General features: G+C 41.5%; 1 protein-coding gene across 2 annotated transcripts in view; it reads left to right on the forward strand.

The window, feature by feature from the left end:
• Positions 1 to 246: 246 nt before the first annotated feature.
• Positions 247 to 22,837, forward strand: part of EFHC2 (EF-hand domain containing 2) — a 58,012-nt gene continuing 35,421 nt past the window's right edge. The window contains exons 1-5 of one of the 2 annotated variants that reach the window (XM_035542330.2): positions 247 to 375; positions 7,259 to 7,447; positions 11,686 to 11,836; positions 19,599 to 19,822; positions 21,734 to 21,985. In XM_035542330.2, coding sequence (XP_035398223.1) covers positions 325 to 375; positions 7,259 to 7,447; positions 11,686 to 11,836; positions 19,599 to 19,822; positions 21,734 to 21,985 — 867 coding nt within the window. In that variant the 5' untranslated portion in view covers positions 247 to 324. The remainder of the gene's footprint in view (positions 376 to 7,258; positions 7,448 to 11,685; positions 11,837 to 19,598; positions 19,823 to 21,733; positions 21,986 to 22,837) is intronic. The other variant, XM_035542331.2, reaches the window with a different exon arrangement.

Here is a 22,837-nt window from a genome sequence, read left to right on the forward strand (position 1 = left end):
AAACACACAAAAAGATGTAAAACCTCCCCAAACACGCTTCCCCCAAGCCCACCTGGGCCCCCAAGTCAGACATGATGTGGAAGAAGTTGCCCCCCCATTCCCTGAGGCCCTGCTGCACTCGGCTCTTTCCGTCATCGCTCGGCTCTTTCCGGAGCCGCTCGGCCCTTGGCACCGCCGCTCGGCTCTTTCCGGAACTCCTGTCAGCGCCTCTCGGCTCTTTCCGGAGCCGCTCGGCCCTTCCCGGCGCCGCTCGGCCCCACGTGACGCCCCCGGCCGGTCTCCAGGCAACGGCGCCCGCCGCGGAGGGGCCTGGCGGGCCGGGCCATGGCGCCGCCGCCGCAGCCGCTGCCGCCGGGGCTGTCCCTCGGCCGCACCGTGAGTGAGGGGGCCCCGCTGTAACTATTAAATTAAAAGCGGGGATGCCTCGCCAGCAGGCCGGGAGGAGGGACCTGGCAGCCGCCCTAGGGCGGGTTGGGTCTCTCGCAGGGCGAAATGGGGAGAGGCGAGTGCGCTCCGGGTGAACCGCAACGGCTTTACAGGGGGGAGAGGCAGGGCGAGGGCTGTTGAGTACTCGGGGAATATACAAAAAAAGCATTTTTATCGTGAGCTACCGTAGCTAACAAAAGCCAAGCCTCTTCATGCTCGTTCAGCAGTGATAATTTTCTGCGTACGAACAAAATATCGTGTCGTGACATGGTGCGGGAGGTAAGGAAGGGTTTGGGAAACCCTTAGGAGGCAGGTAAAACTGTGGGGACTTCATTAATAACCCTAAAGCGTCTGGAGGGGAATCTTGTATTCGTGCTGGGGACAAGTCGTGGCCGTCAGAGCCCTGGTTTCTGCAGCCTGACTGCTCCCGAGTCTGGTCCAGCCGGTGAGGTGATAACCTCAGGTGATAGCGTAGTTCGGGCAGGGTTTCCACATCATTTATCAAGCTGCCTGCACTGATGCCAGTGATACCACAAGCATTGGTACCCCTGCAAGGTGGGACTTCTCCCTGCTGTCTCCTGGGAGCCCGCTCTGAGCAGTAAGTCAGCCTGTGTGAAGTGCAGTCTGGTGGAAAGCCTCTGGGAGCTCTCTCCAAAGAACAAGGACTGGTGGAGGCAAGTGTAGCTGCCCAAGGTGGTTGTACAGGGAGGGTAAAATTGTGCAGAAATACCTGGACTCCCCAGCCTCGTTTGGTGTGTCGGCATTGTGTGGGCTCATGCCAACACAGGACCTCTTGCAGGAGGAGCCCGGTATATGGCACTGGAGATGTTTCAGGCAACTTCTTCCCTGTGAACAGCAGGCTGGGTGCTGATGTTTTAGAAGGGCAAAAAGAAAAGTGTGGTGCTGAATGCTCAGTCTGTCTTGCTAAATTCAAATTTGTCCTGTAAGGATTTGGTTGTGTATATAACACTCCACGTAGCTGCTGAGCGAGCACATCAGCGGCATTGAAATAGGTGTGCGCCATTCCTGTCTGCGAGGTGGACATAGAATAACTCAGCTCAGGGTTATGCAGGACTTTATTGTTCTCCAGATTTCATTTAACTTAATTGATGGAGATTATTGTTTTTTGGAGTATGATGGAGCTGTCTCCAGAGTCCCACAGCAGCAGTGAAGAGGCTTTGTGATAGAGACATGATGTCTCCTGTCTCAGAGATAAGGCACAGTGCTTGGGTACACAAGTTTACACAAGCTGGAGAAGAGCTACATATAGACAGCATTGAACACCCCCTGCTGAAATACATACAGTCTGTAATTAGGTGTAATTTAATTTTCGTACAAATGAGAGGCTAAGAGGAATATTTTAAAGGGGAAAAAAAAGGTTTGGCTATTGTACACGGAAAAGAAAGCAAGTATTTTCATGCTAGCACTCTGAGCATTGCCATCAGTGTATCTTATCTCACAGAAACAACAGCAGCAAAGCGTTTCCTAAAGAAGGACGAGCAGGGGATGGGGGACTGCTGTTCCTGTCAGTCCTTCAGTTGTAGTTACGGGTATTAATCCCACTCCTGCTTTTAGCACTGCTCAAGCTACTGCTGCCATCTTCTCTTCTTGACCCCTAGTGCTACCTGCTGCATACAGAGGCCATGGAAGGCAATGGCAAAGGTGTGCTTATCCATTTCATCTGGCTTGCATGTGTCTAACAAGGAAGCTGAGCTGACTGCAGCAAATCAGGGCTTTGAGGTGGTTAGGAACACGGAGCCAAACTCCCTGGATTGATTGCCCTTGGCAAGTGGGAATAAGACATCCTTTCACAGCGCTTAGAGCCTCCTATCTAAGAGTCAGTGGCCCTTGCATTACGCTCCGTTATGTTTATTATTACATATTGACAGCTCTACCAAGAGTGTTTGCTTCCTCTCCAGCCTACAAATGGAAAAGCTTCACCTCAAGCTGAGCGCATCTTCCCCTTGCTGCTGAAGACAACGAGCTATGAGGCCAGGCAGCTCGCAGCTGCCCCTGGTGCTGGTGCTGTGAAGGGCAGCAACCCCCGTCTGGTTTCCACTTGTTGTTTTTCCCTGTAAATGTGAGTGGTAGTGGTGCCTCTTTCCAATTCAGCAGCTTCCCCAAGACCGCTGCTGCTGCGGTTCTGTTTAAGTGTGACAAAGTCTAACTGCTCGGGCATCAGCTAATTGGAGTCGAGGGTAATACAGCAAGGTGACAGACACTTTCAAAATAGCTGGAGTGGTTCCTACGGTAACGTAACACGATGTTTCCTCTGTGCTAAACGAAGAGCAGGGATGAAAGTGACAGGCCTAGCACAGCAATGCCATGTTTGATGGTTGGTTTGATGGAGGGGAGAAGAGCGATTGCTAGCAGAAGGCATCAGAAGCATAAAATATTTACAGTCCACAAAAAGAGGAAAAGGAACTGTGCCCATTTTTTCAGATCTCTTTGGAATCAAAACCACTGTAGTTGGGGTACAGGCATGGCCACCCATCAGTTAACCACCTTCACCTCTTTAAATTCCTGTTCGTTGAACGGAAGCCCACGGATAAGTTGTGGTGAGCATTTAAGAGCCGAAGGCAGACCTAGGGACTGTACCTTCCCTTCCACCTGCAGAGCCAAACTGATACTGAAGTGGTGCGATGGCGAGATTTCCAGCTTTGTCCATAGAAGTCACATATATGTCGCCCATTTGTCAGGGCAGAAAATATACGTGATAAGAAAAGGAGCCAGTGCGTTCAGAGCCTGGGCTGTGGTAGGAACAGCACCACGATGCAATAGTGCTGCTGCTTCTTTTGTTAGTGTTAACGATGTGCCTGTGGTTGTGAAAGGCAGCTGTCCCTTCTGGTGTCAGGCTGCTCTTCGTGCCTTGCGTCAGCAGCTAACGGAGAGGGCTGTATATTCCTAGGGGTCGGGTTAACTGGGCTCTCGCTGCCCGGCGTGTTTTTGTGCCTGAGGTTGGAGATCCCCCTCGGAGAGAGGATTCCTTCCAACAGTTCTGCGTGATATGTCTTGGAGACTCAGACAATGAGTTTATAGATCTTGGGGGGAAAGTCCATACTTGAGAGTATCAGTTTCTGCTGCAAACTCTAGTGGCGCGGCACAAATTCCCCCTCTCCTTTATTGCAGCAGCTTGGAATCACCCTCAGCTGTGCTACTGTTGCTGTCTCTGGGTTTCCTGCCTTAACTACTTCCTGCTGCTGCTCTGTAGTCATCGGTGCCAAAACGGGGCATTAGTTTTTCTTGACAGACAGCTTTCCAATCTCTGTCTCTTCACAGCCCCCATCCCAAACCTTCCTGCAGCTTCCCATCAGGGTTGTGTTTTCGCCTCTCTCCTCTATATCCACCTGTCGTCTCCAGGCTGTACCAGCTCCGGCAGTAAGAGCAAGCTCCTCGTTCTGCTCCAGGCTGCTGATGTTGGTGCATCTTGTCCTGAGGTGTGTTAGAGGGGCACCGCAGCTGCTGGGGACAATGTCTTAAGGCAATCCCCCTCTTATTATACTGCTTACCTCTAAGCATACTGAAACCTCTGCAGCCAGCTGGGGGTGAAACACGACTGGAAAATCAGTGACTGAATATGGCTTTCCTCTAGGAACTGAGTGCTAGCTTTGTGAGAGATGCTACTCGTAAATATTGTGGGAACTTCTGCTACCTGTCTCGGCTCTGTCTGCTGGCGACCTGTGCTTTCCACAGGGAAGGAGGCCGCATGAATTTCACCGGCACAGTTTGCAGCATTTGCACACATTTCCGTAGTGTAGCTGAAGCAACCAGGACACTGTCAGCAGTCCCGGGTAGTTCAGAAGTGTCATGGTTCATCCCGACACAGGATTTGAGCTGGACCTCCACGGTGCAGCTGTTGTTCTCAAGGTGGTCACGAAGAATGGGTATGGGGAAGAGCAGCAGAGCGCTGGCAGTGGCTTCAGCCCTAACTCCCTGTGGGACTTGGTTAACAAGCCGTGGCCCCCGAGACAGTGGCTGTGGTGAGAAATTTCCAGTTGTGTTTGGTTCAGCTGAGACCTGCAGCTCCCTGATGAGATCGCTGTGACTCTGTACTGGAGCAAGATGCAGAGAGCACGGGGCAGTGCTCCCCAGGGACTGCAGTGGCTGAGCTCGCAAAGCCAAAAGCTGCAGTCGGAGAATCCTGACCTTTGCATTCGTCACTGTTTGGTGTATCCCCAAGATTTATTTCAGGCTCACCGCGCAGAAGATGGCCAGCTTTGTTCAGCAGGTCTACAGCCTGCGTCCGCACAGCAGACACAGTAAAGCTCTTTCCCTGCACTGTCACAGATTTCTTTCAGAAGTCGTTTAGTAGTGCTGTGGATGTAATGTGGTGGTCTGTCACTGTTTAAGGCCAGATGAGGTCTGAGCTCATTAGCTGAAGTTTCCAAAATGTCATTTTTCTCTTTTGTGATCTTCAATTATAATTACGTTTTTGCTTAAAAGAAATAACTCGTTCAGATTTTTGGAAGAGATTGTTTTGCATATAGATTTAGGTGATGTTCCCAGAGAAGGGGTTTTTATAAGTAGTTCTGGGATTAATGATCGAAAATGATCTTTCTGTCAAACCCTAAAAAGTTAGAAGAACTCCACAAAAGATTCTTAATAGGATTGCAGCTCTTGGGCCACTTATTTTTCACATGAAATTGTGAACTGTGTTGTGATTTCATCGCTAAGTTCTGGAAAATTTCCAGCAGGAGCAAATCTGGATTTCTTTGACAAACACTTTACCAAGCTGTAACTCGCCAAAACTCAGTAATGGATGAACAGAAGATGCCTCTAGAAGATGCTTTGAGGACATGAAGAGCTTTCCGCAGGATAACTGTCACCCTCGCTCACTGTGCTTTGATAACTGTGCCTTTCTCCCTAACTCATGCTTTTGTAGTAGGGGGAAAATAATTAAATACTTGCTGTGCCAAAACGTGGATCTGCTGTATAGAGCCTTCAGTGTAAACCAGATGTTTCTGCCCACAAATTTCCCTTTTAAAACCCAGCCTGACTCTAGCTATTCCACATTTGGCCTAATAGATGCAGAAAGCTCCCTCCCATTCTGACTTTTCCCCAGCTCTTTATCAAATTACTGAGGAACAAAATTAATAAAATAAAAAAATAAAAGGAACAGAATGAGAAAGAGCAGTGTAGGAGTGTCCAGAAGAGAAGGAGAAACCCATCCCAATTGCAAATGTTTCGCAGAGCCGGTGCCAGACCCAGCCAGTGCCTGTCTGGGCCAGTGGGCACCTGTGTTGGGGTCTTCAGGGATGGGTGGGACGATCACCTCCTGATGCCTAAAGGTCAGTGCTTACGCTGTGCATGGAAGCATGAAATTTTATATCACAGCTCAGAAAATGTGCTGACGGTACATATTTTGTTTTGGGCATTATTCCTGCAAATACGCAGCTCTTCTTTTAATCTTGTTAAATTCTTGGCTTGAGGGATGCTGCGTGGCAGGGGAGCCCACGAGCTGAATGTTTCTTACACAAACAAGTATTTCCTTGCGTCGATTTTCTCTTTTATTCGGTTACCCTTATTCTTGAGTTATAAAAATGATGTGGTTCAAGAGTACTTGTTTTGAAGGGTGCTGGCTAGCCCAGCCTTCGTCAACCTAAGCAAGGTATGACCATTGATTATTATGGCATTAAAAATTAGCAGTTTTAAAATAATGTTATGTGTTCTTTTGCACGCCACTCTCCTTGCATTTTAAGCAGAAATGAAACTAAGGTAGGGGTTGAGCTGTTGGTGCAAAGGGCAGCTCTCCTTCCCGTGCCATTGGATTTAGAGCTCTGCAGGGTGGGCAAACAGCTGAGGTTTTAACCTGCAGTGTGCAGCAGTTTGTATATACGAGCAGTGAGTGTTATGAGCCATGAGGTTGGGTAGCTGCCTTTCAATTTCCTCACTCTTTTTCGTATCGGCAGAATAAAATAAATACTTTGGTCCCTTTCAGATTTTGCTGCTTCACTGCTTGCACCTTTCCCACAGGGTTGCTGTACTGAGTGTGTGTCATGTTATCTTGGAGGACTTCAATGTTGCCACAATGAAAAATGGTGATTTAACCCTTTGTTGTTTCTCTTGGCCAATTTTTGATTCACTTAGTATTTTCTAAGTGAATAGCATCGTTGAAGTTTTGATTCAACTTGGTGTTGTCTACATCTTTTTTGGGAGTACCAGTTTAAATGTGTGTGCTATAATTAGCATTGCTCTGTCTTCCAAATACAGCAGGAGAGGCAGTTGTGTCCCTCTGCAGCGTTACCAACACACCTGCTGCTCTGAAAGTCCTGCTGTCCAGCCTTTCCACCTCCCCAGGGTCTGCTCCGTGCTCGCCCGTGGCATCAGTTCTAGTATTCACTAGCATTTATTTTGCACTCTGCTTTGCGAATGTAAGATATTTGATGTAGGTAATGAGAGCAGGCTGCTCTCGGGGCACTCCTGAACCTTTCAGTTTGTTCTCTGGAGGTCTGTAGAAGAGGCTTTTCCCCTCTGCCTTTTGCAGAAGATCTTGTGGGTGACTTGCTTCCTTCCACAACGTGCCTCAGTCCTTATTACTGGGAACAGGTAGGGTAAAACAGCCAATATCATCCTGTTTCTCAGCTTGGATGCATCACTGGAATCTTTCTGGTTTGATCTATAAGATGAGCCAGCAAATTGACCACTGAAATGTATCGCTTCGCTTGCAGCATTCAGTTGGTACAGGTTTCTAGACTCTATTGAAAGTAATTGTAGAGAAACTTTTACGTGATTAATCCCCCTTTGTGTAGCTAGATAACTCTTTTAACTCTTATGGATTTAAAAACAAACCCCCATATGTTGTTTCCTCTCTTTTCTTCCAAACTTTTGACAGTTAGGGAAAGAAAAGTTCCACAAGTCACAGCACTGGGGTTTCTGCAATAATGTTGCTATGCTGGTCGGTGAAGATAAACCTGGAATAGGAGGAGAACCGTTACCGGGACAGAAGCTGAAACCTAAATACAGCGTGTTTCCTGCAGGGATGGGAAGTGATGCTCCTGCTTGGGTAGCATTTGACAAGCAGGTATGTACGTACAAATCTGTATCTGCATTTAGAAAAGTGAAATTCAGTCAATCTTGAGAAGGTTACTTGAGAAGATTATTTGTGCGTCCAAAAAAGCTCCTAGTTAAAGAGTGGTAATTACTATTTTTCTGTGATAATGGTATATTGAGCAATTAATGTAGACATCATACATCATGCCTAATAGCAACAAACACAAAACATTTCTGTATTGGGGCACATCTCCTACAGGAGATAGTAAAAGTAAGGGGGTGGTTATTTTTTTATTTTTTTTTTTTGTGCGTGTGTGTAAACGGTGACAGCAAGTAATTAATTGGCAACCTGTTAAGAACGAATATGCTCCTTTGCCAATTCTTTTCTTTGCTTTTCAAATGGCCAAACAAGGAAATGTGTAGCTACAAGAATGTAAGGTGGGCCCCAATCCAGGAGAAAATTTGCATGGGCACACGGGAACCACTAACCACAGTGCAGTGCTGTAGGCTCAGAACTCACTTATCCAGTCATGTTTGCTTGCTCAAAGTCCTGTTGACTTTTGTGTGAACTGTTCACATGCAGGGATATAGGTAGATTGTGTCTGTTATAGGCACAGGAATTTAAAATTAATATATATATATGTTTTTATTTTGTAGGTGTGTAGTGACACCTTTGAAGTTAGAGAGTTATCAAATAACTGTGATCTAGGATGATATGAATTTCATAGCATGCTGTCATTACTTTCCATTTTTAAATTTACATTAAATGCTACTTGGTGATGGTTTATTTCTAAAGCAAAAAGCCTACAATCAGAGAAGGAAAAAGATACAGAAAAAGAAATCATTCAGCAGGTTGCAGAAATGTTGTATGACAAAATGATTAAGGTATTTAAATATTGTGAAGAATGACTAATCATAATTTTTGTTTTAAAATGAAAGTTACGCAGGTAATTTCAGTACAGTTATGCATTTGCCTCCTCGGCAGACCAGAACTACTACAAGAAAATGTAAGACTTGATACAGATGCACATGATTTTGGTTAGCATTTTCTCTGAAGGGCCTAGTAGTGCTCACCAATTTTTCACCAATGTGCTGAAATATAAATTTGTGTAATGTGCCAAAGTGTTAAGGCCTCAGCCAGTCCTGCACATGCTTTATCTGCACCCTTCTTTCAATGGGGAGGTGCGCACTGGCTTCCTGGGGACATACGCAGTAAGGGTTTGCAGGGTTTGGACCCAAGTTTATGACGTGAAGGAGGGGACCTGCCTCTGAACATCAGGCACTGAACTTGGCCGGTGAGATGAGCTAGCTGGCCTTCCTACTCTCCTCGTCTAGTTGCTGTATTCCTTCCTCCACAGGGCAATCGATGCAGGGCAGGAGTTCACAGGTTTGGAATTGGCTCCTGGAGGGCTCATGCCTTTGTATTAATTGCAGACAGTTAAAGGGTACTACCCAACTAATTTAGCCTCCCCTGGTAAGAGCCTTGAATGCAGCTATGCCTGCCAGTGCTGCAGTTTGTGACTCAGAAAAGTGGACCCCATGAAACATAGTTTGAACAGATGTTTATATTTTTAAATATAGTCTGCTTTCTTACCCACTTTTCTTTGGTTTCGAGCTTTCAGCAATGCCAGTTTGTTGGAGGAAGGACAGGCGTAATGCTTCTTATTAAGTGGGTTACGAAATAGTTTTTGCAACTTCATATGCCTAATAGGAAGCAGGTGTAAATTTAATTTCTTCTGTGATTAAGTACACACACAAGGCCTCCTGGGCTTGAAAAGATGTTTATAATTTGACTACCACAGGTGCTAGGGAAACCTTGTGCCAACTTTACAATATGCCACAGAGTTTATTCAATATTTGTTACTTTCTATTTTCATGCCCGACTTCAAGTTTTTTAAAAAGTGGGCACTTTGTGCACAGCAATATACTACAGATGACACATGAGTTAGGAAGTGTTGAACTTTGACTATTTCTAAAATTAACTCTGCTTTAAAAAGAAAAATAAGTTGTCATCTTTTATGCTCCCTCCTTTACCCCTTCACCCTTCCTGAATTATCTGTTTCGATCTACAAAATCGCAGTTGGCTGCTGAATGTATTTCAGTTGTACACTAGCATGTTCATAATGAAGGGTATAAAGAGAATAAAGTTTAAGTGCAAAATAGTTTGTACAGACTCATCCAATGAAGTAAACCATGACACAAGTATACGGTCAGTGAAAGGAATAAATATTGTGTAATTAGGACCTGACTGTGTTGGGAGAGGTGTGCAAACAGACCCTTTCACCTGGCTGGTGTCATGAGACAGGAAAGACCAGTAGCAGAACTAAAAAGAATTAATAATCAAATAGTTGGACAATGTTTGTCAAACGTTTGTACTGGGACTGTCAGAATGGGGAGAAGAGCGTACATGTGTCCTGTGGTTGCATGGCTTAGCAGCAGCTGGGCAAGGGGTGAAATTCAGCTTCATTGTTAGTTGAGCCCCAGGTTGCTCTGACTAGGATACAGTGGTTCCACCAGACATATTTCATAACTTCTAAGTCCCCTGGAGTATTCAAGAGATTTACCCAGGCCTCCTGGTCCTTCTAGGGTATCAGCTGGGCACCAGGGTATCAGCTTGGTCACCACCGATGGCATTATACACTTATGTTTAGACAAGCAGAAGGAAGAAGAGATGTTAAAGGATGATGGAGTTGTTTGCGTTGCCTTCGTTGTATGTCAGTTTTTTGATTTGACATTCATTGATTTTTCCAAAATTTTCATCTTTGATACATGAAATGGTGAAATCCACAGTTAAAAATTACATGTGGCCAGAATGAATTTTATTTATTTTAAACCATTTTGTCTGTAGGTTGTTCAGAAACATGCATGTTTTACTACTTATACAAACAATAATCGGTAGTGTCTAGGTTCTTTTGTATGATCACAATCAATCAGATGTAAAAATTAAGGGTTATGTGATTTGATTTTAATTTACATTTTATTTCCCTAATGGTGTACAGGGAGGGTGCCCCATTGAGAGGTCTGGCTGGAACACAGGGTGGCTGCTGTTCTTGTGTGCTCTTGAGCAAGTCACTAGCTCTGTCTCCCTAGAAAAAGAGGTTGTATTTCTCTATTTGGGCATTCTGAAATGTCTACCATCAGTGTTTATGGAAGTGCTTTGAGATTCTCAAAAACATGTGCTAAAGAAATACAGACTGATCTTTTCTGTGTCATGTAGGGATCTTGGATGGCTCACTAGGTTTCTAGTGTTTTCAAGCCCAGGTCTGCCAGATGCTCATTGAAACAGGGAGCAGCTAAATTGTCTTTTTTTCAAATGCTTCGTTTTGTCTAATGAATCAAGAATAAAGGTTGTTGAATTTATTAATCATTACAAAAATGAAGCATGAATTAGCACTGACTTGACCCAAATGTTCTGATGGGGGTGCTGCTGGTGGAAACCTAGTTTTTATTAATACCGTGTCGTGTATCCTTACCACAGCAAGCATCTTGGTAGATAATGCACAAATAAAAATATACTTCTTACACCTTCCCTTAAGCTTGGTCTTGGTGATTGAAGACCATAAATGATACCAAGAAGTACAAAACTTGTGTAATGGTTTGCGCAGTTTGATCTAGGCTCTGCAGATATTAAGGCCACTCAAATAAACCACTGAGCACCTCATCTATGGAGGTTTTTTTCTTGCATTATTGTCATTGCTAGAGACCATGAAGGCTGAATTGCAGAACCAGGTAAATTTTGAAATGCCAGTATTGCACAGCTCTAAGTGACTCCTGAAAAAATATCATTTCTTTCTCATAGTCTTCCATACCGTTTATTAGACAGCTTGCAGGATCTGCTTAAAAAGAACTCTTCTTTCCACTTACCTCAATGGTAAAGCCGTTACTGTCAGATGTGCTTTATTTTCCAGCAATTCATTGAATAGAAGTCTAACATTTTCTTCATGACCTAGGTAGCTCATTGTACTATCGAAAGTGCTTTGTTCAGAAGATTTTCCAAGCAGCCTGCTGATAGTTTTATATTTGATTTATTTCTTTACTGTAGAGTTTTATCTCTGCTTAGATGTTATGATAATAAAAATGCCAAGCAAAGAATTTTATATTTATGTGATTTAATGTCGATTTCCATTCTTACATTTCTGAGAAATAAATCTACCTCCCAAAATCCATACATTTAGTTAGCTTATAATCTATACAAGTTTATTTTATTGATGCATTTTGCAAAAGCATTGAAAATTTTCCTGCTTTATATGTATTTATTGTTTTTAATAGGTATTGTCTTTTGATGCCTATGTAGAAGAAGAAGTGCCTGACAAAAATCAAGAGTTATATAGAATAAGACACTGTAAAATATACTTCTACCTTGAAGATGATACAATTCAAGTGATTGAACCCCAAGTGAAAAATAGTGGCATAATGCAAGGTATGTATTTTTAATATCACCCTTTTTTTTTTCCCCTTTATATCTTCAGCACAGTCTCGATCCCTTTTAAGGATACATAACGTGAGTTCTTATACTTAAAATGGGCAGTAACATGAATGGCTATAATTATCTTTTCTTGTTACGGATCACAATGTGAACTTTTTTTATTGCCTTAGATTTTGAAGAAGTTGGTTTTATAAGGCAGAATCCCCTCCTACACACGCATACATTTTTTTCTCTAATGCAGCAGTTAGAAGTCAAATGATAGTTGGTCTTTTGTTGATGTAGTGTCACTTCTGCAAAAGTGATTTTTGTTCTAGATTTCCATTCCTGAGCCTGGATCCTCCCATCCTGGCACTGATAGTAAGTTCTCTAGCTGTATCTTTGTAATTGTTCATTAGATGCTGCAGGTTTCTCGGCATTTACTGAAAGAGAGCACCTTTTGTGCCTCTGGCTGTTGGTTATGATTAAAACGCCCTTGGCTCAGTAATTTTTCCTTGACACCTCTAAGTTAAGACTCTGCCTTGCTTCAGAGTCGTATCACTGCACTTGAGCCAGCCTGAGGACTTTTGGAAAAGGGTTTAGTAAGCTGATTTACTGGAGTATTAATGAAGTTGGTTTACATTAAGAAAATGTGAGCTGGCGGTCAACATCCTGTTGCAGAAGAGGAGCACAGCTGCTGCTTCTTGGTGTTTATGGGTCACTGCCAGAATTAAAAAGTTTTGCAAGGGATGTAGTCCAGATAAGCAGGATGTCTTTGGGATGAGTATCTTGGGATGACTGCGCCTCCCAATCCCAAAAGATATTTTGTACATTCTGGTGGATCGTTGCAAAGCAATTAAAAAAAAATTAACCTTTCAACTGCCATACTCTTTTCCAAGGTGATCAGCTATGATCAATAAATATACCTATCTACAGTATAGGACAATATTTGCAAGTGTTATGCTCATCATCACAGGTACATCTGGGATAAAATTGCCTGGGAATCTTATCTTCTTAAACTAGTACTTCAAACCTGGCTTTTCCTCTGTTGATTAGTTCTTCTTGCCAGAAATCTTGCTGGCTGTTCAGTAGGAACTGACTGTGAATTCAGAGGAACCTTGTCTCCTACTCTTACCCCTACCTGGGCGAGTGCTTTTTCACGACCCAAAGAAAAGCACATTGGATCTCTTCACCTGGGAATTTACAAGACACTTACCCCCCCGCTGCAGCCATCTGTGTGAGGCTGGAGGCATCCTCAGGTGTAGGTTTTCCTTGATTTGTGTCGTGGGAGTGTCTGTTTCTGGATTATGTGGCTTAGAGCAAATGATCATCAGCAAAGGAAGCACAGTTAACCTAAGAGGCAGAGGTGACGTCTTTGAGAGGGAAGGTGGAAGCCAGGTTCATTAAAGCAGGAAAGCAAATTCAAAGCTGATTGCTTTGAAACTGGCTACGGGAATGAGTCATTGTCATTGCAGTATGGGTTGTGCAGGCTGCTTCTTCGGCTTGATGTTCCTGGCAGTCTAGTCATGTTCCTGTGGTGACAGGAAGGCTACAATTTCCCCCTATTTCCTTGGTTGTGTCTTGTGTTAATGGCTGTTGAAGTCATCTTTGGTACTGGATCTAAAAGGAACTGGATTGTATTAGAGAGAAACAGGAATTTTCTGTGTTCCATGCATGGATGTTTTGAAGGCCTCTACAGCTTTGTATGAGCACTTTTTGTGGGATAAATGAGTGTGGGGACAACTTGAATTGGATGGATTAAAAAGAAATATTCTGGGATCTTAAAAGAGCACTTAATTTATTTGATGCTTGTAGCTGGGCTGTTAAGGAAGCTCAGTGTATTGAATGTATTTAGGAAGGAAGAGATACTGTTGATTGAAAGGCCCCAAAACTGTTCGGCATGTGTTTAAGCTTCACAGCCAATGAGAAGATCTTGGGTCTATGCTTTGTCATAAGCATCCACATAAATATTCTTCTTACGCTGGAGATAAATGTGATGTAGGGGAGAAAAAAAGATGTGATGCCTGTCAGCAAATTCTTTAATCGTATGCACTTGGGTAGTGACTTTATGCTCCATAACTGAAGAACAGCCACAAAATTGTTATCTTAAGGGTGATAAATAATTGCTCTTGAATATATATAAAAGCAGACTTAAAGTGCATATTTGTATAAGCATATATATATATAATGCTTAATGTATAAAGTGCTTTATATGTGTATATATATACATATAGAAAATGCTTAAACCCTTAACTGCTAGTTTAACTCAGTTTTTGATTAAAAATTGTCCCATTGCCTCTTCTATCTCTTATATTATTCAAATTCCCTGCCCTGACTAGGAATATTTTAAGCCTGAAAGGAACAGAAGCCCAACTGTCTGCATTGTGAGGCTGTTAGGCTGAATCACAAAGGAATGAGTCTTGCCCATGATCATATAAAAAAAAAAAAAAAAAAAAGGTTGTAACAGGAAGAGGAACTGAACTGAACTGAAGTTCAGGGTCTTAACCATAGTGCTGTTCTCTGCACCTCTGCTGAAATCAAACATTTCAGTTAATTAAAATGCCCGAGTTTTGTAGAGGAGAGTTCAACTGTAGCAGAACTTGGCTTGCTGAAGAAAGTGCAAACTGTGCTGAACAAAAGAGCACAGATGTGGGGATGTGGATGATGAAAAACGTGTGGGAATTTCAAGAGCAGGACAGGCTCGGTCTGTGTGGACAGTTGGAGAGTTGCAATGGCAGGAAAGGGGTTGCATAAAGGAGGAAAAGCGAAAAACAGTGATGGAAAAAGTGCTGAAGTTTTGGAATTAATCTGCAGAAGGTGGTGGGGACCCTGACTTGGACGTATACCCAGGTGGAAAAGCTGTAAAAGAGACAGCTGTTCTCAGGAGTCATCTTGAAGAGCAGATACAGCAGTGGTGGGGTAGATCAAAGGCAGATGGTGGGATAGATCAAAGGTAGGTCTTCACTTGGCTGCTTAATGCCTTGAGGCCATTGGTTTACCAGCTCTTGTGCTTTATCCCACACGTGAGAGCTTGATGGTCTGTATGGGTCTCCGTGGGCATGGTTGGATTAGGGAAATATAGTAGTTTCCTACTGTAATCTCCCCTGTGGGTAGTACTTGTTGCTTTGCAGGGAAAACTTGGAGAGGCTTACAGACTGCAGGAAGATTTGGTGAAGAAACTCCTGGCAAAGAAGTTAGCATTTCTAAATTCAATTAGGATTTTACAAAGCTGAAAAAAATTGGATTTTAAAAAAAAAGCCAGAAAATGTACTTTTACCAGGGATCAAAATCTCAGAGTGACAAAGTAAATGATGTGTGGGAAACATATTTCAGTGACTTTAAAAAAGAAAAATGCTTTATGGAATTGGCTGCTGCACTTGGACACAGTTTCGGACAGTTAAGGTTGCTACTAAATAACCAAAATTTAAAGTACACTTAGTTTTGGAAACTGCCTTGCTATAGTTTGACAAATATTGTGGAAATTATTAGAAGCAGTAGAAGAAAACTATAGAAATTTCAAAATGCAAAACACAAAGGAATGCAGAGGCCAACGTGAACTTGAGAAACCAGAATCAAAGCAAAAAATACCAGGACAGTCACAGTGCATGAGAACTAAGTAAAGATAAGGGAGTACAGAGTGAGGGAAGGACAGTAAACTCGACCACATAACAAACTGCACAATGTTTTTCCAGAGCCAGGATGATAATTATTCTCCCAGTATAAAAAGAAATTCTCCCCATAGAGAGCCAGGCTAGATAGGGCGGTGCAAGCGGTTTGTAGCTCTAACTCCCAGTTAAAAGAACTGTAGCTGGCTGATACTGTCTTATCAAAAGGTCATTTTTGTCCCATGGGGTGAACTGAAGCTTCCAGTGCAACCCAGGCCTTGAGAGCTGGAGCACAGCGGAGCAGCTGGCTGGTTTCCCCAAGGTCAGCCAGCTGAAAAAGAGAGTGGGGCTGCCTGCTGGCGAGGCTCCCAAGGCTGGCTGGCTGAAGAGGAAAGCACAATCAGGAAAGCGAAGTTGCAGTCAGCTTCTCCAATATAACTGATTATCTAAGAGTTTGAGACCTCCCCTGAGACCTTGAAATAATTCTGATTTTGCCATATTTGAGGGTGGCCAAAGCTTGACCTTGCTACGTTCTGAGGCGGGTAAGTGAATTAAGAAGCCCCCTTGTTTCTTGGGGTGCACTCTTTGTGTTGCAGGAATGGTGGTGGCTGCTTCTCCTTTCTGTGCAAGCAGAGAGTGCGCAAAATCCAGGTGTTACCCATTCCTCTCCTCTCTGATGCACTCCTAAGTAGTGCAGAGGGAGTCAGTAAACTGTGCTGAGGAAATTCTTGATACTGCTTTATTTCTTCCGCAGAGCAGTGTAGCAGCAGAAGCCAAACCATTTGGTGCCCAGCTGCACGAGCTACCCCACAGTCAGAAGTCCTTTGTTTCTATTAAGGTCTCCTTAAGCTGCTACAGTAGTTGCCAGATAATCAGAAACCCTGAGAAAAGAGAAGATAACAATTGTGACGTGGAAACTTGATGGTACTGCCCTTGTCAGAGAGAAGCAATATACTAACTCCCTTTACAAGAACACAGCATAGAAAAGCTTTGCCCTTACCAGATGCGAATATTTAAAATCCTGGTAAAATACTGGTGCAGTAGGATAGCCTGCTCAAGAAACTGACAGCAGACAAATGAAACATCAAGAATATCCAACCCTTCTCAGCAGTAGGATTGTTGCAGGTGCACAGATCCTCCTCTGATGATTTCTAGCACAGTTCTATAAGTAGAAAAGTAATTATTTTCCAGAAGAAGGGACAGCTTAAAAAATGCTGAGACCTAACCTGAGCTGATCACATTTTATTAAATTTCAAGTTCAACAATATAAAATACCTTATCCACGTGTATAGATCAGGCACAGTGATACCTAGTAAAAATGAAGGAGTGCTAGGCTTGATATTATCTGTACAAGACATTTTACATTAGGAAAGAAATTCTTATCCCCTCAGAACAAAATGGGCACATGTATTGTACTTTTAAAAGTGACATGAAAAGCTAGCTGAAGGCTTATTTACCACTTCTGAGGTGGATATACCCTCAGAAAGCACCTCCTATCAGGAAGTTGTTAACTATTATATTGTAATTAAAAGGATGATTCAACAGTGTTTGTAATAATGTGGAGGGCTGTTCCAATTCACCACGTTATCTGTTGAGTTTTGTGGGAGCAACCCAAGGATTAGACAAAATTAGGTAACATTTTCAAAATACATGGTTTTGTTAATGGTAGTGTTATGTAGTGTTGCATCATGTTAAAATGTGCTAATTGCCATGTTTTCTAACTAATATTTCCATGAAGATGCATCTTAAATGTATGTATGTTTAAGCAGATAGAAGCTCACATTTATTTTACAGTCAAAGGTCAGTAACAAGAATGTTGGATTTGGTACATGTGAAACATCAAGATATTGAACAGCTCTTAAATAAGTATTTTAGCAGGGATATAAAGTAAATTTGCTTTGTTGCCCCCTCCTTTTCCCCACACTCACAAAAAAAAACAGGGAGTTAGACTAATGATAAGAGTTATATTATAGGAGTCTACTCATTATAGGAGTTAGAATGTAACAAACACCTCTGATAATACTTCATACAGATTAGTCCCTAGGGAAATAAAGTGAACAATAAAGAATTTCCATGGGCTAACTCAGAAATGAGGCCACTCAAACACCAAACAAAAATACACAGCGATATATTTCTCCCTCCTCCTCTGCCTCTCTTCATCCCCCCTCCACTCCCACTTACCCCCAAAACAAAAAAAGCAGCGCTGGAGAATCATCAAAAGGGACTCAGTGGGAAACACTACCAGATGCACAGCTGAAGGGCACTGGAAAGAGATCCAGTTCTGTAATGAGAGCTAATGAGATAGACCTTTCAGATAATTGTGTCTAATAAACTATTATTGTCGTAGTAGGTTAGTACGGGAACTATTTTTAGTTTTGGAATTTTTGTGTGTTTACTGCAGTTGTTTTAAAGTTGCACCTTTTATAATTACTGTAATTTTAAAGTTGTTAGGAACCTATAGTGACAAGGGATTATTATAGTAGTATGGGCTGGTGGTTTCTGCCGGGTTTTGGCTAGTGGGTATCTGCATTATAAAGCTGTTGTTACAGGGACATCTAAGTTCGTAAGCACAGCAAAGATGCTGAGTTTGAAGACTGGACCATCTCTTTATTCTCTGTGGGTTATTTTCACACAACTGTACTAATGTATTGATGTGGCAAAGCTTTCACTGTTGTCCTCTTCATTCTCTCATAGTGAAAATAACAGTAGCCCCAGCTTTGACAGTCTGCAGTTCTTTGTGAACTTCAACTTTGCGCAGAATAAATCATAGCTTGTCATATGTGCAGCTGCTGCATAGCTTTCCTTTAATGTGCATGTTACGTATTTGTTTGAGCTACTGAGGCTGTAGCTTACAGGTTATTTTTGAAATACTTGTGGTGTCTCAGAATCACAGAATGGTTGAGGTTGGAAGGGACCTCTAAGATTATCTGGTCCAACCTCCCTGCTCAAAGCAGGGTCAGCTAGAGCAGGTTGTCCAGAGCCATGTCCAGTTGGTTTTCAATATGTCCAAGGATGGAGACTCCACAACCTCTTCGGGAAGCCTATTGCAGTATTTGTCCACCCTCACAATAAAAAAGTATTTCTTTGTGCTTGGATGAAATGTCGCATCTTTTAATTTGTGCATACTGCTTCTTGTCCTGTCTCCAGGCACCACTGAGAAGAGCTTGGCACTGTCTTCTTCATTCCCCCCATCATGTATTTATAGGTGTTGCTGAGATTCCCCCTGAGCGTTCACTGCTCCAGGGTAAGCAGTCCCAGCTCTCTCAGCCTTTCCTCAGAGGAAAGATGCTCCAGTCCCTTCATTATCAGCAATGAGTACTTTTGAAGCATTAACCAATTCATTGATGTGAGTTTTCAGCTCATAGACACATAGCAGTTTCCTTCTCCTTTAATATGGTGAATATAAACAAATGCAATGTGCACAGAATAACAGTGCTTCCTTTCATTTAAATATTCTAAGGAAGAAAACTTAAATGTATGCTAACTTTAATGAAGTTAAAATCTCTCTCTCTCTTTTTTATTCTACTTTTTTTTTTTTCTCCACTTTTTAAGGAAGCTTGGTTGAATGCCCCTGTCTCCAAGCTTGATAGTTCAGACCTTGTCTCTTAGTAGGGCAAGTTTTTTCTCTACCCTTAATTATGTATGACTCTTCTCACCCTGCAGGATGTACAGACAAATCTTGTCTGTCCCATATGCTCTTGCCACATTTGTTTTGCACAACCTTTTTTTTTTTTTTTTTTTTTTTTTTTTAAGAAAAATAATTGTGCTAATGAGTACTGGAGACTGCTTTTCAGTAAAAGTGAAAAATATCTCTTTTTTAATGAAAGCAAAGGTTTTGATGTTCTTGTTGGAGAAAGTACTGACCTGTTACATTTGTTCCAACAAATATTTTTTTTTCCTGTAGCTTTTATGTTTGTTTCAGAAGGTGGTAGCTTCCTGTATTAACTTGAGTGCTAGAACTTGAGGTTCTAGAAAGCGATCAATGCGATGTAGTGTAGTTATTAAGATAGGATCGTCCTACCTCGTAGTTCCTTTGCTGAATGAAGGATAATTTTGCTTGTCCCATATGGCTTCATCTGCTTTGGTCATACCAGCACAGGAAATTATCAAGTGTGTGAAACAATCATCAGAGCAAAGGGTGTTCACTCTGTGAATGTATTGTAATTGTTGTACAGGAACTATTGTTCGACGTCACCGGATTCCACTTCCACCTCCTAACGAAGATGAGTACTATACTATAGATCATTTCAATATCAACACAGAAGTAGTCTTTTATGCCCAAAGCTATAAGATTACTGATTGTGACCAGTTCACAAAAAATTTCCTGAGGAAGATGGGAGTTAGATTGAATCCTCCAGCAAGTCGTCCAGATGACCCATATACCAAAGAGCGGCAAAAGGTCAGATGAGGCTATAATGGTAGTAATGGTGAATACGTGATTTTAATAAGAGTGCCGTTGCTATTAGTAATATAAAATTTTTCTCTAATGGCAAGTAGAAAGAATGTAGAGGTAGCTATTTCAATGTAATGAATCACAAGGAAATACTTGCTTTTTAAATTCCATTATATGGTTCATTGTACAAATATAGTGAAGACTCAAATATAACTGATTTTCACCTGATGTGTTCACACACCTTTTGAAATAAGAAAAAAAAGGTAAAAATAAAATAATCTTTGCCTTGTGTGTGTCTGTACATCAGTTTGATAAAACTGATGTAGCTTCTTGTCTCTCATAGCAAAAGAAAACACACACACACACACAAAAAAAAAAAAAAAAAAAAAGCTAGGATTAAAATTGTCCTTAAGTTGTGTGGATAGTATAGCTGAACAATGTTAAATTTACCATCTCCATAAGATGAGTTATTTTCAGCCTTAAATATATGAATTGGGTTAGTTATAATCAATGTTGATCTGTGTTTTCTCATGTAGCCTCAGACTTTAACCAGCAGTATTGACTAGACAGCACTGTCATGGATTTTTATGTATTACTTGATGTCTACTGTAGATAAATGACTTTCATCTGTAAACATTGGTTGGTGAATCAGTGAAAATAAATGCTACATAACAAAGAAAATGCATCAAATAAATGATCTTTGAGGTGGAATGGCAATCTTTATTCTCAGAGGATATCTTCTGAAAATAAAAATTGTATTGCTGCAGATTCTGTGCATACAATTATATCATTTCCTTAAGCATGTCAGACTCTGTGATCTCTTCTGGACAAAACTTCCCAAGAGTCAACACTCATAACATAATTAAAAAAAATAAAATAGGGTGGAAGTGGCACTCTCTAGTCACTTGAAAACAGGGAGGTTTAAGGATATTCCTGAACTAGTTTGATTAGGATGCTAAACTAACTTAAATGAGCACTTGAGCTGCTCTCCTTTTTGGCTGAATTTTTCAGTGCCAGCTGCTGGGGATACAAACAGTATTAAACTCAAAAGAAAAAAATTAAACTCTTACATGTTCTATTTACAATTTTGCTTGAGCTGAATGAATGACAACAAACAAGTGTTTAAGGGAGATACGATTGGAATTGTGGTTCAAGCACATCTCTGGCTTCCTGCAGACTCGTTTACTTGGTCTTCGTATGTCATCTTGCATCTCTACCCCATGTCATCAACACTTTTTTGCATATGTAAAGCGAATTCTTCTGCCACACAGAACCCAGTACTCTGCAGCTTTTATTTTATTTTATACATGCAAGCTTTTATTTGAATGTACTTCTCTCTTTTATGAGTATACATAATACAAAATGTATACCTCCTCCAAAAATCCCCATCATTCAGCTGCTAGATGCTATGTGGATTCATCTTTGCAGGGTTTGGGGTCTTTTCTCTGGGAATATTAGGGGGAGTATTATTTTATTTAGGGGATAATGATGGTGCCTTTTGCTTCTGTTTTTCTTGATTAATCTGAGGGCAGATGGCACTGAATTTTTCTCCTGACTTTTTAGGACTGTTGGTGAATGTATCCAGTTGGGGTAGATCTAGCCTAGTACACTGAAAGCAACAAATACTCTATACCAAAAATAATTTAACAATTCCCTGATCTAAGGGACCTTACTGCAAGAAAAATAAGGGTCAAAACCAATCCAAAATTGTTCTCATTTATTTTCTGAAGGCACAACAACCCTGTGAATAGTTCTTTGCTAATGGCATAAATAATTTCATATATTGTAATTGTGTGGTTTTATTTGAAAATCCAAAAAGGATGTTCTAAGATCAGATAGTACCATGCAGTTTGGTATCTTCTCTTTAAGATCAAGTCATTAAAAAGGTGTTTTTCTTGATTTCTCCTTCATCTGCAGATTCTTGATAGTATGAACCCTTTGCGCCCTTATGAGCGCATTGACACTTTGAAACAATTCCTGGAGCATGATGGACATGTTTTACGTTTTTTCTGTGTGTGGGATGACCCAGAATCCATGTTTCATGACCCGCGGGAACTGGTTCTGCACTATTACTTGTCTGATGATACAATTGATATAAAAGAAATTACACCAGTAAATTCAGGTCGGGATGCAGTTCCGCTTTTTCTCAGAAGAGATAAACTTCCAAAGGTAAGGAATGAAAAATTCATCTTATTTCAATTTTTTTTCCTAATAAAGAGATATTAAATGTCTTTTTCTTGAAAATCCTGCACTAGGATTGTAATTATATTTAGAAAGTATTATCAGAACATAAATCATAATTGCATGATTTAGTTTTTATGCAATATTCATACAACTTTAAGTAATGAGAAAAATTAAGTTTAGGCTTGTCATGCTTAAATTAAAAGGAGATAGAATTTAGGTAGAAAGATATCCTACAATTTCCTTTCTCCCATATTAGTGTCTTAATGTAAATGCACAAATAAAGCTATGCAGTAAAGTTCAGAAAATTAATTAATATTGGTAAATAAACTAAAATAAAACTGAGATGAATTCAGATATGATTCATAGGACTTATATTTGGAACTTTTGGAAAAGTCCAGTTTAAGTATTCAGTAATATTACTTCTTTGTAGCAAATCTAGAGTGATTTCTTAAATTTGAATTCCTAAATTTGGGACCTTATGGAAGGCTAGTTAAAGTCAATAAGAATTCAGGAGGCTTTGTCAGGCATTAATCAGGTGCTTATCAGCGAAGGCTCATCTCAGGGAAATCTTCAAGGGGTTTGAGTCCTGTGTAACTTATTATGATTATAAAATTAACGAGCTGGATACACTTCTGTGTCACTCGAGACAGGTTCTGTTGACAGAGTAAAGTCAACCTACAGATGGAGTAAAACACTGAGGAATCTTTTCCCTCCTGTCCTAATATTTGTAATTTATCTATGAAGCCTTGGGTGTATGAGAGACTTTACAGTAAAAAACTAACAAAACACGCACTGTTCTTACTTAGTGCATCCTGCATTCTGAGATGCTGATTTAGC

The sequence above is a fragment of the Cygnus atratus genome, chromosome 1 (assembly GCF_013377495.2).
Source record: "Cygnus atratus isolate AKBS03 ecotype Queensland, Australia chromosome 1, CAtr_DNAZoo_HiC_assembly, whole genome shotgun sequence".
In the NCBI taxonomy this organism is placed as follows: Eukaryota; Metazoa; Chordata; class Aves; order Anseriformes; family Anatidae; genus Cygnus; species Cygnus atratus.